This window comes from Syngnathus floridae, chromosome 4 (genome assembly GCF_059516105.1).
Source record: "Syngnathus floridae isolate MCC-2025c chromosome 4, RoL_Sflo_1.0, whole genome shotgun sequence".
Lineage (NCBI taxonomy): Eukaryota > Metazoa > Chordata > Actinopteri > Syngnathiformes > Syngnathidae > Syngnathus > Syngnathus floridae.
In genome coordinates this window covers 12542221-12559492 of record NC_142416.1, presented here as the reverse complement: position 1 = coordinate 12559492, position 17272 = coordinate 12542221, and the positions used below count along the sequence as shown (strand labels likewise).

Here is a 17272-nt window from a genome sequence, read left to right as displayed (position 1 = left end):
TAGCAGAGGGAGATGTTCTTTAAAAGGCTGCCATGTTAACCTGATGTTTTCAATTTACCTTTTTTGTTTTTTGCACTCTTGGCTTCCTTGACATTGGCTTTTGGCAGATAAATTAAACTTGTCAATTTGAAAGCGGCCCCTCAATCGCTCGTCGCCATGGGACAGTAAGAAAGGGAGGAGAAAACAGCATCTGCGGTTTCCTCGTATCTTTCCACCGGGAATCTCCAAGGTGAATTAAACTGTCTCAAACCGATGAAGACTTCACATGCAGACTGTGACAGACATCATCCTGATGTTTTCATAAGTGATGGGGTTTTTTTTTGTGTTCACCATCGTGCAGTCAATCTTCACAGAACTGATGAGACCACTCTGATGGCGTTGGTTCAGTCAGTGAGAGCTTGGCTTGGGAACTGGAAGGATGCAGATTGAAGATTCCAAAAATAAAAATGTGAGGGACCCACATTGAGCACAGCAGCCACTACAGTTTGACCCAACAACAGATTCAAGGTCTCAATTCTCAGCTGGTTATTCTAAAGTAAAGAAAATAAAAGAAGGAAAAATAGCCATGCTTGAGTCTGACTAGTAGAGAACCATCGATCATCTAAAATTGTATTTAGAAGAACATTCGTACTCAGATCTACTAGATAATGTACAATAATAGCTTCATGTTTTTAACATCATCAAGCTGTCATGCTTCACAGATTAAGTTGTGCTTTTGAAGTGCATCCAAGCTGGTAATGTGATTACTTTTGACACTTGCAGAGAATGCTCCAGTGAGAAAATTGGCTCGAACACCATTGTTACTGCTCATTATTGAGCTGCAACAAGACCTTACTCTTAACGTTTATCAGTCTTGACTTCAAGATATCACATTGCAGCAAAACTGCATGGTGCTGTCTATTATAGTTACAACTGATGCATGTATGTGCATATGTATATATAAATGTGCGTTACACACTATTAACCCATGCACACGAGAGCTTATGGTGCAGCTCATCCAATTAGAGAATGAGTTTTGATTGCCACCCATTTAAATGGCCTCCTGTGAGAAAAGAATCGTGAGCTCCTTGTTTAATTGTGCCACCAAAGAGGGGACCAGTGCTCCAGCCAGCCCTCTCCTTTCTCAGCAATCCTCAACAGTATACAGTACACACATGTCCTGCCCTAGACAGGTTCTGAATCCATGACAACAGGGTCAAATGCAAACCATGCTCTTGACAAATCTATGAAAAAGGAGCTAGAATCAATGCGCTTTTCAAGCTGGGTACAAGGACAGAAGAAGAGGAGAAGGGTGGCCATTTTTGCTTTTGTCTAAAAAAGCATCCATTGAGTTGCACTGGTGGGATGCCAGATTCTCTCCTCCACAGGCGGGCACCAGCTAAACTGGATTAGTCAATGAGAAGCCTTTCTAGCAGAAGCCACAAACTAGGAGAACTTCAAACACATTCAGGATGTGAGCAAATTCTTATTCAGATGGAAATGTCTTCATCATTCCCTCTGGCGCCTTTAGTAGCTTTTTAACTGTATGTGGAGTACAAAAAAAAATAAAGTTTTATACCCTTTGCCCTTTAGAAGCTTGGCTGGCAGTAAAAAAAATAAAATGTATTTTGGTCCTCCTTGCTCTAAGTAGTTTTCCACCACTGAAAGCAAAATTATATAAATATATTTTTTGATTGATTCAAAACAGGTACAGACAGAGTGACTTGAAAAAAAGTATTTATATCTACAAACCATATTTTAATTCTCATTTTATATGGTCAACCAGCTCAAAATATCAATGTTAATTTTAGGAAAAAATGAATGTTGATTTTAGGCAAAAAATATGGTGTGCATTTGCATTCAGCCTCCTGCGTCAATACTTTCTTGTGCCACCTAACAGCGGTTACAGCTGAAAGCTTTCAAGGAATGTCTCTAACAAACTTCCTGGAAGATGAATCTCGTTTCCAATATCAAATCTATGCAGCCTCCAACATTTTATTTTTCCAGAATCAGCCTGTATTTAGCTCCAACCATATTCCTCTCAACTCTGACTGACATTCCTGTTTCTGCTGAAGTTGATCAATAGAAGCTGACCAAAGCTTTTAATCAACACTTGGTCTTAATGTGATCTAAAAAGTGATATACACATCCCTTGGGAGAATCTCCACGTTGATGAATGTGTGTTTATATGGCACGTTATGATTGCCCTCTATAGACCCTAGTGTGATTGTGAACTACTGTTTATCCAAGCACAGAGGAGGAAAAGCCTTCATGTGTCCTGCCACCATAAAACGCAACTCAGCAGCAGACTCAAGCACAATAAACCATTGAGTGCCGAGCAATCTCCTGACAGAGATCACAACTTTACAGCGGGGATCTGCTGTTGTGTGAGATTACTCAAAAGATTAGTCTGTGTTTATTTGGGTTCATTTTTACATGGGGGAGAATTAATATTGTGTTTGTGTTAGCCAGTTTTAAGTGCTATTTCATACACGCTGATGAAAGAAGGTTGTGATGAAAGTCAGCAGTATGCGTATCGTAAGATCTTTCGCCGAAAGGACAGAAGTTTTCAGCAGAACATATGTTATGTTAGTCCACTTAAGTTTATTCAATAACTATTTTAACAGTTACGATTAATTTATAAGGCAAAAATACTTCAGCCATAGCAGGAAACTGCATAATGTGTCAACAAAAAGGAAAAATAAATAGTGTTTTTCTACTACTTCAGAAGTTTCAATATAACCATGTGATCAGATATCACTTGGAGCCTTCTAATAGGAAAAGGGCCATACAGTATTTGCTCACTTTGTAGTTCATCATTTAAAGCCAAGCAATCAGGGATGACCACATGGAGAGAAATGGAAAAATCCGCAAAGGTCTTGTAATGTTTAGTAATTGTCCAAGGTCAAGCCTTTAATGGACTTTGAAATTTTATTTGTGTAAGATAGCAGGTGACACAGAACACTTACCCTGCTCAAATACTCATCTGCTCTCGATCATATCCTTCATCAAGGCAACCATTTGTGCACGCTTGTCAATCAAGACGGGTCCAGAACAAAGAGCAGGCAGCCCAATTGCCTGTAACCCTACACAGGTACATGAAACAGTGAACTCTGACCCCACGTGCAATACAAGTGGCGGTGTCGTTCCACGGGTCGGTGGGAAACGTGCCAAACACATTCCCAGCTTGCGTGTTTGCCACTTTGACATTTTAGAGCTGAGGAGGCTAAAAGAAATGTGACCATTTTCAAGAATGTCAGGAAATCTCAAAGTTGTGATAAGTGAAATGGAATGATAACCAATGAGACAGCAAGCAGAAGATCTTTCTGTTACTCGGAACGATTTGAGCAGTTGAGTTGAATTTTACCTGAACTGGTACCCAAAGTCAAGTTTATTATTTGACTGAGAGGGTTCAGACCTATGCAGAATAACTTTTATTTTGTGGTCTCGTTTTTATGGTTCTTGTGTACGTTCAAATAATGACTTCAGTTTGAATACCATAAATGGTCTTGTGACATCCCAGCACTTGCATGAACTATTTTTCATTATACTACACAAACATAACATGCGGTAGGCCTGTAAATATAAGGCCATCATAAAATATGCAGTATTTAACTTAAATGACAGTTTGAGTCAAAGTTGCATAGAAACAAACTGGAAAAATCCACACTCCCTTGCCAGAGGTAATAAACGACTATTATATTGCAATGGAGGACTGCAGTCTTAATGGCTAAATGTTGTGTTATTTCTCAGCTTGTTTACTTGCACCGTAAAACACTAAAAACACGTTGTTGGTGTCATTAGAGAAGGTCAGTTCCAGCCAGCACATTTACACTTTGCCAGATCAGTTTGAGCTCTCTCCTCTTGGTGGCAGTTTTAGTGCACCCTACTTTGGCTAATTCTAAACACCCTCTCAAGTTTATGGTTTACAACGGGACCTGCCACTTCTTCACCACCGGAGGCATGGGCCTGTAAAGGGATTTGGCGTATGAATTCACAACCACTCTTAAGTGCTTGTATGGTTTTATTGAGCATGATAAGGGCTGGGTGGGGGTGCCAAAGGGGCGTCATGATCTGGCAAGAAAATGTGAATGTTAATTTACTTGTAGAGACAAACCCAATTATGTACTTGCGTAGTGTTGCTAAGAGTTTTATTCTCTTACTTCTAGTTTTTCGATGAATCGTTTCAGTCGGTTGATTTGATGTAATTTAGAACTATGTTTGATATTTTCAACACAGAAAATGGCTTTTACCAAAAGTGGTATCTGACCTAACAAAGGGTGAAGGTAAGATTTCACTACTAAGCACGAGGACTCCAGCGTTTACATACGCATCACCACTTATTATCAAATATAAGTTTTTTATTTTATTGTGCTTATTTTTGAGGGGTCAATTTATTATTATTATGAGATTATTATTTGTATAAATTATTATTGTTGTCAAGTGTGCATTGTTGCTAAGTTGATCAATTAACATTAACAATGTAAAAACATCTAACTTGAACATTGCCTGCACAGTTAATAAAGGTTTGATGATGGTAGCCTTCAAGATTCCACTGAAAAATGCAAACTGGAAAAGTAGGCCATTGTATTCTCATGCAATGGGCCTCCGTAGCCTCGTATAAAGAATTGAGCTCGAAAATAAAGTGTTTCCATTTGTTCTTCATCCAACGAGCACATTAAGTTAACTCTTTGGTCATTATTATCGTCTTAAATAATCCAGAGCTTCAGCATTTGCATTGCAACTTCAATACACGCAAACTTTCCATTGAGCTAGAGAGAGACAGAGAGAGAGAGGGAGAATTGGCACAATCATCTGATATGCAGAATACAAGATTAGTCTAACAGCAGGAAGCTCGAGAGGGAGGTCACATAGACGTGTGTGCGGCAGATGATAAGGAGACTTCAACAATAATATAAAAGGGGCACATTAACATGAATCATGATTAGATTTTTTTTTATAGCGCCAACTGTGTGCTGATCCCCAATAAACATAAGGTTAACCATGATTGGTTAATTCTATTCACACCCACATCCCAAGTTACAAGCGGGTGTGCACACTTTTGCATTATTTGAGTTATATGTTATTTTTACCTCCCCTCATTCCGATTTTTTTTCTGTTGAGTTGCATAGGTCACATTGCAGGTTGTGAAATTATTTATCGCAGTGTCATTTTTTTTTATATCACATAAACACTTGCATATTTTTTTATATGCACTATATTGTATACTGTCTTCATCATGTACTTCACATTTTCATTACATGAAACCAACGTGACATCTAACAGGTGATCCACAGTAACAATGGGATGTTTCTTTCTGCAGCTTGCAAAAGAGGTACAGACAGACTGGAAGAGTCACAGAAAGGCGCAGAAGTAGACGTCGTTTGAACTTCATTGGTCGACTCATGGATCAAACACCTGCTGAGGTCAAAAGGTTACAGAAGGACAGATTAAGTTCACCTGTAAAAATTATCGAACATTTTAGGCTCATTCTGACAAAGAGAATGCAAGGAAAAAAGGAGTCAAAGAATTTGCACCAGACTTTCTCCTTGACCCTTGCCAAGCTTTTACAAGTGAGGAAGTCTCTCCTGACTCGCCACTGCTCCCTCCTCCTTCTCCTCTCCTTCTATGCTGGGACACCCCCTCTGCCCTCCTCTTCTGAGAAAGTGGGTCTCCCTCCTTCCCCTCTCTCTCTCTCTCTCTCTCTCTCTGACTCTCCCTCTCATCGAGGTTTTAACACAATACAGAGCTGGCGGCCTCAGTAGTGCCTTGGACTGTAGCAGACGGAGCAGCTTGAGCAAGCACCAACATGGACGTCAAACTTCTGCCACTGATGCTTCTCTTGGCCGTGGTCACACATGGACCTACAAGTACCGGTAAGTTAGAATCAAGCAGGCTTTTATGATTATTATTATTATTTCACCGATCTACTGTGTACTGTAAGACCTTTCATTTGTTAGTCTGAACTTGACAATTTTTTTTATAAGACTATATTTTTTATTCTCATAATTATTATTTTGAAATAGCTGATATGCCTCAAGAATATTATAAAATCTCAAATGTGAAGTATTTTTTAACGTCTGAATATTGATGGTCAAATTGTATCCTTTTCTCTTATTATTATTATTATCATTATTATTGTTTTTATTATTTAAAATTCATGACTCTTGGGTTAAATAAATAAATTCCATCATATGATGTATATAATCACATAAGCTACATTTATCAAGAGTGGTATTTCCCAATAAATTTCTCGCACAATTTGTTTTGAGGTTTTTGCATAAAAATTATGTATGCTAGATTTTTTTTTTTAACAGGACACCAAATGGTTATCTAACAAAGTTGCATGTTATCAACTTTGTGGCCCCGCTTTAGTGTCACCTTATGTCCCTTGCCAGGCGTCAAATCAGACTGTTGAGCTGCCTGACCTGCGCTTCTGTTAATCTTGTTGTTTCTTCCCTGCTAACACCCCCACATTGCATATTAAAGACTTGTGTGCATTTGGCTTTTCTCTTTGCTTTCTTTTAATTAGCTTCTAATTAGGGATAAACAACACGCTAGTGATAGCTGTGGTTGCTCATTTCGGGCGCCAGAGCTGCATGTTGCATAATGATCCCCTCGTTTGCATTAGAATAGGGTGTCGGCATTAGGCTTATATTACTTGGGTCTTTGCCATTTGTGGTGGCACATTTGGTATAAGTAAATTATCACTATCAATATCTGGTTGGTCATAGTTACACAAGGTGCACCTGCTTTATTTTACTTATTTAATTAAATTTATTGTGCAGTACCTTGTTAAAAACCAAGGAATACATTGCAAAATGTTTCATTTTGAAAGCTGTCATTTTGGACCAATCCGCAAGCTGTATTAAGGAATGCGCTTATCATACTTTGATGTTTGATGTTATCAGCTTGCATCTGCAGTAGTGCACCGGGCCCCGCGAGCTTCCATGCTGGTGGCACACGGGTGATTTGTAATCATTTTAAGAATGTACTTAGGGTGATTTCCACTGAGGCTGTGTGAGCTGCAGAGGGCTCTTTTATGAAAGAGGACGACATCAGAAATTGTGTGTTGAGGACCCTTTAGTGAGAGAGGTCCGGCTGAATGCGTTCTGAGTGAAAAGCTAAAATTCTGTGGTGTGTGCGGGCGCGGAAAAAAGAAAGCGGTCAAAAAGGGACTAATCTCTTTTTAATGAACATGTTGTCGAGAGCAATAGTACGTAAACTCGTACGTTCCCATGCTTTGGAAAGATGTGAGAGTCGATTAAACACACTTCTAGCACAGAAGTCAGGATGTAATGACATCATCGTTTAAGAGATTAATTCTTTATCATTTCCTTATTCCTAATTCTTTTAACGGGGTGTCATTTTTTTTATTAGGGACATACAATACAAAGTGGCTTTTGATTGCCTAAAAAGAAGACACTAGTTCTGCAGTGTTCTTTGCATATTGTCTTCCAATTTTCTAATTTTCTATTTGATGTGTTTGCAGCAAAGCCCATCAGTCTTGTGGAGAGGTGCTGGTGTCGTTCTACTCTCAACACGGTTCCCCAGCGCTCCATCAAAGAACTCAAGTTCCTCCACACACCCAACTGCCCTTTCCAAGTCATGTGAGTATAGCATTTTAGATATTTGTTTCTGTAAGAATTCCAGGTAGACGCTGTTCTTGGCCACATAGGTATTAGTGACATTGAAATGTTGTGAAGGTTTTTCACTTCAGCTTCATTGATCTGTAGTTTTAGGTCAAGTAAAAGGTTAAAGCAGCTAAGCAACAACGTAAACAAAACACGCTGTATTTGTTACTTTGATTTGATTTTCATGTGTGAACGTAAAATAGTTGGCTAGGCTCTGACGACGTGAAGGAAATGCTATCCATCCAGCAGAACAAGCTGGAATATATAAATTCAAATATATTACACAAGAGCGCTATATCACAAGTTGCCAAGTGGGAAATTTTTGGACATGCTGGTAGAAATGTAGTGCTTTTGTTTTGTTTTGTGTTGTTGGTTTTTTGGGTGGATATCGACAAATGTGATAAACAGAACAGGAACAGTTGTCATATCTAGATATACGTTCCTGCTTTGCCAAGAGAATTCTCTAGTCTTACACAAACTGCTGCCATGCCAAAAATGTACAACAGTCACATATTTAACAGGATAGCAACTTTCGGAGCTTGCATTTTGATGTCTAAATTGTGCAAGGAACATTAATTCAACTTGAGTCCTTGCCAAACAATGTCATGAAAAGATGTAGGAAAAAATGCTCGATTAAATGTAATGAAGTGTGAAATATTACGAATGACTGGTGACCAGCCCAGGTTGTCAATCACAGCTGACTTCAGATGAAAGTGTGTTTGTTTGTATACTATGCAAAAGATATAATTGGAGAATTACAAATACAAAGCAAACTATTAGTAATGAATTTCCCCATATCTAAAGGATATCATTTTTTTCTAAATATAAACTTTTCTTGCTTAAACTTCCAAATATTTTCCTATTAAACTAATCCAAGAGATTTTATACAATTCTACAATGTACATGTAACAAGCCTAAAATGTAGAAATTGTTGTGACAAGCAATGAATACTGTTAATGTGTAATTTAATGTATAATGCTATAATACTACACTGAAAAAAATGTTTTGTCAAGTGACTGTACAAATAAAATAATGTGGATCCAGATAAATTATAATAATTGAGTTAATTAAATCTACAGTTATTTTCTTTTTTTTCTTTATTGAAGGTTCATTTGTTGTAAGGTGTTTAAATCATTCATAAAGTGGCTACTTCAAAGTGTTGCACTACGAATTAAGAAAAATATGACGGCCGAAGCTCGAGGGGGCTATTTATGTTTTGCAAAGGAAGCAATAATTAAGGGTCAAAGTGATTACCTTTGTGTTTCTGCTGACCCCCTGCGTCCCTTTTCCACTTTCTCTTTTTTTTTTTTTTTTTATCTGCCGCCTCAGACCGCACAGCAAGGCTGAGTATAATGTCACCGATCTGGAACACATTAACTCAAAAGCCTCATTCATTAGTTTTCTATAGAAAATCAGGTGGCAGAGGCCTCAGCCAAAAGGCAAAAAGGCTGCCAAATGAGGAGGAGGTGACTTGTGACTCTATGGAGCGTGAATGAATGGCAAAAGGTCACAGAGGACACAGAGAGATGCGACCAGCCCAGAGGAGTCAAGAAGTCATTTCGGCGAGGTGAGAGGAGAGGAGAAAAACATCTCGCTCCTGAGATATCGCCACTGAGGCACATGAAAGCACGTAGAGAAACATTATACTTCTCAATGACCCCCCCTCCCCTCGCCCTGCCTGACAGTCACCCGCCATGCTCCCCAATATGACCCCCGCATCTCCTTCCCACTCATCCCAGCATGCTGTTGGTATTAACTTGCTGTGAAGTAATTACTACCTGCTGCTTGTGGAACACCAGCCGTCAAACTTGAGCCAAGTCAATTAGAGGTGACTTGCTGGCCCAGACCAGTAGACAGATAAAACAGGACAGAAGGGATTCGAGGAACACATCAAAAACAGGATGGAGGTCCCAAGCGGATGGACATGCCATCCCCCCAATAAAAGAAGAGGAGAGAAAATAAACAAAGATCCAGTTACGGAGCTGCTGACATGTTAGTTTGAGGGATTGGATGCTCTTCGTCTCTTTAAAGTGAGATGCCATTTGCTCGTGTGAGGAGAGGAACACAGAAGGTGGCCGGTTAAAGCGAGATGGTGTTTCATTTGTGGAGCAGTGTGATGGAGATATGGAAGGAAGAGAAAGACTCCCCTCGAAGTTGCGAGCTCTCACACATGACCTTTTGTCACAAAAGGTGTGACACACACATGTTAAGAGCCGAGCCGCCTGCCCCCGACTTGTGTTGCTACAAATCTTCACCTAAATATTTACACATGTTTTCATCACTCATGGGGGTGCTCTCACACACACTCACACACACACACACACACACACACACTTGGACCACAACAATGGTAATCAATCATACTCTGGGAACACATTGATGTTCCAGAAATATCAGCCCACAACTTGGCATTAAATTCATATTTTCAGTATGTTCAAATATTTCTCTATTAGAAGAAACAACAATAGTAAAAAGAATAAAGATGTTCAGAAAATGGATGAATGGATATATTATATAAAATAGTAATATTGATTCAAATACCTCAGATAGAAAAAAGATTTCTCTCTTTTGCCACAATTTGAAGTGATAAAAGTCAAAGCACACATTTTCACCAAAATAAAAATAAAACAATAATAATTGCGAACTTTAGTTTTCTTTGGACCGCACCTTGTAGGAGGATCTATATCTTGAAATGTATCTTCAAGATAACAGAGAACTTGGATGGATATTTTCAATGTATTGATTGGGAAAATGCCCCTTTTCTTCTTTTGGTACATGAAAGAATTAGGTTCGAGCACTCTCAGACAATACTGTTTTAAATGACCCTAATTTGTATCCGCTAATTATTTGGTTCAATCACAGTTAAATTGAACCACCGGTCAGATCAAAAGAAGTTACCAGAGTCAAAGTTTACATCAAACCAATGTGCACAGATGTTTTCGACTCTGTGCAATATCACACAAGCAGGCAGGAGATTAAACCTTGAGAAAAAAAAATAAACTTCAATGCGACAGAGTTTTTTTGATCTACTCACACACTTTCATCTACTTGATCTACTTCTGAGCCCAAACGGTGGGAAGTGGCATATTTTCTTTCAAATATTAATATCATATTGTTACTAATCAAATACAAAACCCTAATGAGGCCATGCACAAATTAGATATACTCCTTGTTATGCGTGGTCTACCTTTACGAGGAGACATGGTAAACCAAGCTTTGAGGCGCAAAAGGCACATTTAGAAGAAACTGCAAGCAGACCTCCAGGGGCAGATGATGTTAAGTTGACCGGGGCGATCATGGTCCAGTCACACATAAATCGCTGCATCTCAAATGTTTCCATGTGAGATGTGAGTGAGCCACATGAATGAGAGGAGCCGATGTGTTCACACCCACAGCAGCGCAACCACCCATTTTAAAATACGATCAACACCCGGTCTGAAACAAATCCGTGTAGATTTACGCAGCGGTCCATGCCAGTCATGGAAACAGAACTAGATGAACATATTTCTCTCTCTTTTTTTTTTTTTCTAATGCAGCTGCTCTTCAGTGGAAACACAAAAGTGTTAATTTCTCACAGCTGGCCAAGGGTTGACAACCTGTCATGCTCAATGAGCATCACATTTACAGCTCACATGTGTTAGAAGACATGCTGAGGTTTAGCTCAGGTGTTTTTGACCGCTATTTTCATTAAATGTGTCTCTGAGGCGAAGAGTCCCTTTTTTTGCCCCAAATAAAATACATTAATTGTCATCAAATAAAGAAACCTTGTTTAAATATTTTAACTTTTGAAAGTTTGATGTCACAGCATCCTGGAAGCTGTTTTACTCAATGTGACTTCTTCAAAGATGAAATGGTGCTATTATTCCATATTCAGTCAAAGATATTATGATTTATAAGCAACAGATAAGCTAAAAATGCCCAGAACCAGCACATAAAACTAAGTGTTTACACAGCAGTAGGTCATTAACATTACCTTTTATCACCTCACTACATGATAGTATTTATTATCCAATTGGGAGTAATGAAATTCATTCAAGTGGAAAAAAAACACACAAATAATGCCGTTATAAAACAGTCCGTCTTGTGCATTTGTGAATCTCAGTGTTCCAACTCTTAGAGTTGATCTTGCCAAAGAAGCTTTTAAAATGTATCTCTTTTGGCTTCACTGCAAATTTATAGGCAGAGGGTGCTCCATAGACAATGTAGTGTTGAATTTTTGTCAACAATAAACCTGATTTACGTATACAGGACGTCAAAAACACACACTTCACATGTAAACTTGAAGCAATTGAAGAAGTCAAGAGGCCTTTTTGTGGGTCAAACTTGACGGTAATGTGCATTCTTCCGTGAGCATACGTTATGTCAAGAAAATAAACACTAGTAAGTCAATATGTGGAACACATAGGCTTGCAGAGAAGACATTATTTATGATTATTTGTCTGTCTAAGTTAATGGTACATATGCTCCTTCATGAAGGATAATGTAAGATGACGGGAACACACAGTTTGCAGAGAAGACAATATTTATGATTATTTGTCTGTCTGTTTAAGTTCATGGTACATATGCTCCTTCATGAAAAGTAATGTAAGTTGACGGGAACATACAGTATTCCCTTTTTTTTTTTTTTTATCTATGGCTGCCTGAATTAGTTAGAAAAAAAAAAGCATCATCTTGTGTTTTTTGCTTGTTAGCAGACTACATTCCAAAATGAAAGTACAATTTTAATTCTGGAGTGTGTAAGTTTTTCTTTTGTTTCTTTAGGAGTCAATAACTAGTTCACTGAAAATGATGTCAGATTAGAGGAAGGTGCTATTTTTTTGTTTTTTGCAGGCTACTGTCTGGTTAATAAAGTAAACCATTTGGAAGAGACTGGATTTTATCATTTGCCATTGCCTTCCATTGTGACTTGAACAGCAAATTGAGAGAGAAAAAATGTTTCTGCAATTAAATTTAAAGTGTAAAAAAAAAATCTGAAATTTTTATGGAAATCAAATTAATTGTCAGGTATTGCAAATTGCAGTCAAAGCTGTACCCTATTCATAATCCAACCCTCTTTGTCTCCATCCCACAGTGCCAAACTGAAGAGCAACCGGGAAGTTTGCATCAACCCAGAAACCAAGTGGCTGCAGCAGTACTTAAAGAACGCCATAAACAAGTAAGATTAAAAACCACTCTCTCTCTTCGAGTGGTCTTGCACATCACTGACCAAGACAGACATGACTAATTACAATTTAGAGCCGACACAGAACAAATAAACCACTGATACAAATTGCTGCTTCACCATCTTGCTGGAAATTACTCCTTGAAAGCAATGACTTGGTTGATGTAAGCCGCCTGAATTATCATCTGTGAAATGATGTGCATGTAGTTAAGATGGCTGATAAATCTGTCTGTGGTGCGCCTGCTTCCTCCTTTCTCATAACCTTGTGTCTAAGCATCACAGGCGTCATCACTGTGTTCATCATCATCAGCTCACACGCCCGCCGCACTTAGTAATACACTTAAACACAAAACTATGTCCAATGGACTTTTAAATGCATGCTCTGCAAAATCATCACCACAAATTGCACATTAACAGCAGATTTGCCATGGCCGCGGGGCAACACCGGGGGAGGAAAGTTTAGAAGGTCTAATATCAGTGGCAGAGCATTCACATTTTAACAAGCCATGTTGTTAAAATGTTCACATTCCTCATAAGCAAAAGTGTCTGCTGGTGATTATTGCCAGGCTGAATGTCTGATTCTCGAAACAGTACAAAACCTCACGTTGGGAAAACAAAACAAGTCATGTGGATGTACAAGGAGTCAATTGCAAACCATATAAAGCTAATTATACCTTGTAAACATTTGTTTTAAAGCAACAACAACAAACGTTTAACGTGTTTACAAACAAATCTCTGAATTCACCCAATTTGGTTTCTTGCCCGGCCTTTAAACCGATATGAGCAGCCACTACTTCTCAAGTGATTTGAACAAAAAGAAAAAAATATGGGGCTGATTTAACAAGGAGAGTTATTTTGGCTCGGCGCAGCTCAGAATTGTTGAGGGAATTACTGCTGTCGACTTTGACTGTCTCTACATGAGACCCTACATGTTTGGCATCACATGTTGCGATATAGTATCAAGCATAACATTTCCCAGTGTGTCAGATGAGAAGATTGTGCTCCAGCCTGGGAACAGATGCATATTATTTTTTTTTATTAGTGCACTTCACATGTGTCCATGATACACATTTCTAACCCCACCTGGTAGCCTTAATGTCTCATATTACATCAATGTTGTTACACTGTGAGAGACGACCTAAAACACGGAATGTGACATGAAACACAAAATAGTGCCCTACCGAGAATGAAGAAAATCATTTATTTGGTTCCCTTGCAAGGAGCATGGCTGCACTTTATCACATCGCTCTTTTCATGTTAGATTACATCAACTGTATATTCCTTTAAAAAAAAGAAAAAAAATCATACATTCATTATACATGAATGGAAATTTAAAAAAATAAAAATATTAAAATAAGTATAAACATAAATCAAATTAGAATTAAATATCAATCAATATAAAAAAAACCTCAGCTCTCATTTATGTACTTCTTGTCGCAGTATGAAATCCAAAAGGATATGTTATTTATATTTATTGTTATAGATTTTGATACAAAAACATCACAGATGGGTGAATAAGTAAGTAGCAGAGAACGGAATATAATCGGTAAACTAAAATCTGAAAGAGAAGTCATGGGCAATCATGTTTTGTTTGCTTTGGTTTCTGTAAAGGAAAGCATATTATTTGCCATTAAACATATTTCCAACTTTGTGCACAGGGTGAAAAAGTCAAGAAGACGCAACAATAAGAGGAACTAAGTCTGAAGGATGTTGGTCAAGCACCCTCGGGTCCAACCTGTGTACCTCCTTTCCACTGCTATGGATGTATGTAAACACGCTGTATGTACCTGTCCACCTCTCTGGACTGCTTGCACAAGAAGCACTTCACCGCCAATTTGTGCCACCCACCACAGGCTTCTCTGGATGTCCACACAGTCCCACCTGTACCCCCCCCAAACCCTCCACGGTAGCACCAAGTGCGATTAAAACCTGTCTTGCAACAATTGATGCAAATAATGTCACTTGTGTTTGTGTGAGTGCTGGCTGATCAGCTCAAGAGTGTGTGTAGGAAAAGGCATTTTGAATTTTCTCTTTGAACAGATTTACGGGTAATGATTTTGCCCACCACTGTATGTTAAGTGTCCTTTAGTCATTCCGAATTAGAATTTGTATCATCTTTATAGGCGGGTCACACTAACACAACTTTCTCAAGATCTTTTGAAATACTTGATTTGCGCTATGATCAAGAATGTCAATCATCCACTAAGTAGATATATTCCGACTTTATGCCTTATGTATGTGAAAATGGCACTATTTTTAAACACAACTTTTTAGGAATGACAAACATGCCGCAAAGCACTGGTTCATGTGGTGCTACACATTCAGGAAGCATTTTTATTATTCATACGGTTTGTACTGTTTAGGTCATGCAATACTATAATCAGTTCATGTCTTTATTTTTGGGAGTATTTCTTAATGGTCTGATGTAAAGTTGAAATAGAGAGAAAGATGATGAAGAAAATGGAACAATGGAGTTTTAGTGTATGTATTGTGTGGTAAAGCAGCTTTTGCTGATTGAGCATATCAGTAGTGACCAAATATTTATTCAGTGCATCACACAACAAGATGAAACCTCAGCTATAAGATCAGAATTCCTAATCTGGTAAAGGTTTTTATTGTTTGGAGACATTTGAGCAAATTGACTGCAATATTCTTGGATGAGAATTGATGGGCAAGTTGGCTATATCAAAAAGCTGAACAGCTTGTCAAAAAGGGAATGTTCATGATGGCCAAGAGAATGGTTTGATGATCTTTTATCATACATAAAAAGAAATCTTTTTGAGCCACTTTATTATCAAGTGCTATGTCTTGTTAATGTTACAATTTTTATTTTTATATTGTGTAAATACTCACTGAATGCTTTTTAATGCAAAATACAGTACAGTAAATATTAAATGAAGGCTAAAATGTCATATTCCTGTCATGCATTAGATTGTGGATACAATTTGTCATTTCTTGCACCAGAGGAATTAGATTTCTTCTTTGAATGTTAAAAGTCAGCCAAGCCAATTAAATTCTGTCCTCCAATTGTGTTTTTGTTCTCTCTGCTTTCATTCATTCAACAGCGCTGGTGTCCATCTAAGGATTCCACTGTTGCATCTTGTTTTAATCCGTCCAACAAATTGAGAATTAAAGTCAATATTATTATTCAAGACATATTTCAGCACAGCCACACCAAACACTTGATTAGCTTTGAAAACCCTTCCTATTTATATTTAGTGTCAGTACAACCTGTGAGGCAAAGCAGAGCAAAAACTGTGTTTTGCGATCCAACATGTGCTTTCTATTAGGACAAAGCCAGCACCCCATAGACTTTCCTCTCTGCTTAACTATTCACATACTACAAACTGGTGGTTGTGGTCTTTGTTAACTTTATTTGTTATGTTTGACAATTGGCGGGCTGCTTGCTAACAGGCTATAATCCAATTAGGTGGCAGCCAGCAGTGCAGTAAGCATTCTTATTAAGTAAGTGTGATAAATATGAATGGGCTATAATTTCAGGTCATAATTCAGCACCACAATAATGAATTAATCCGTGATTCCACAATGCCAATAACAAAATATGAATTTTAGAGGTAATGTGAGCACCTTATGTTCATATTTGGTGCCCTTTTTAAAGAGAAAAATACATTTAAAAAAAAATAAATGAGTGTAGCCGCGCATAGATCTTACTAATATTGCAAAGAGCAATTACTAATATACTGTATTAAACAGACATCAATGCCTATTTTAACCATTCCAATATATCGCTGTATCACAATGTTTGGAATGACACTTTGTGTATTTCTTACTGTGTATTTTTTTAACACTGTTTTGCATTTACTTGTTAGTATGCAAAAATAAGTGGATATCATTTGGACACCAAGAAAATGTGAAATAATCTTTGTAATCTGCTTATGACACATTTTTTTTAATATATCTCATGTATTAGCAGCATTTGTATTTTGTCTGTAAACCATGAGACAGTATTTTAGCTAGCATACGCAAACCACTTTTTCAATAAAGTCACATGAAATTATTCTTTTAGTTTTATTGCGTTGTTGTTGTTGTTTCCATAATTGATTCTCCCTGACACTAAATGAGGACATTTACAATAAACAAAAATATATTTAGGCCAGATGGGCAGGCCTAAAGATTTAATTTTGAAGTAAGACCATGTACACGCTGCAACATACCCTTTCACGGATATCAAATCAAAAACACTCTTGCTCTGAAAAAGCTCTTGCATCTTTCTTGAGTTGCTATAAATTTAGTTTTACTCCTTGGCAAAATATTGCTATGAGTCAGTGCCTCGAAAGCCATAAACCTCACAGCACATCAGTGATCCTGCGTCTTTCTCTGTTTTCAATTCTTTTTTTTTTTTTTGATAATGAGAATAGACCAAATAGGCTCCAGTTTAACTTTAGCCCTAATGACGACAGTTCAGCACTTCATAAAACGGATCAATAAAAATGTCTGGGAATGTCCACTCCCTGTCACAAGCCACAATAGAAGGGGG

The 17272-nt window shown here is 37.9% G+C and overlaps 1 protein-coding gene and 1 long non-coding RNA gene across 2 annotated transcripts in view; one reads left to right on the top strand and one right to left on the bottom strand.

Moving 5' to 3' along the window:
* Positions 1–17272, bottom strand: part of LOC148399200 (uncharacterized) — a 51623-nt gene that overhangs the window by 26369 nt on the left and 7982 nt on the right. The gene's annotated exons all lie outside the window — the stretch shown is intronic.
* On the top strand, positions 5705–16792 carry cxcl12b (chemokine (C-X-C motif) ligand 12b (stromal cell-derived factor 1)). Its single transcript, XM_088374390.1, has 4 exons — positions 5705–5855; positions 7472–7589; positions 12685–12768; positions 14433–16792. Exons 1-4 carry the CDS (start codon positions 5789–5791, stop codon positions 14470–14472), a joined length of 309 nt encoding a protein of 102 aa, XP_088230516.1. The 5' UTR covers positions 5705–5788; the 3' UTR covers positions 14473–16792.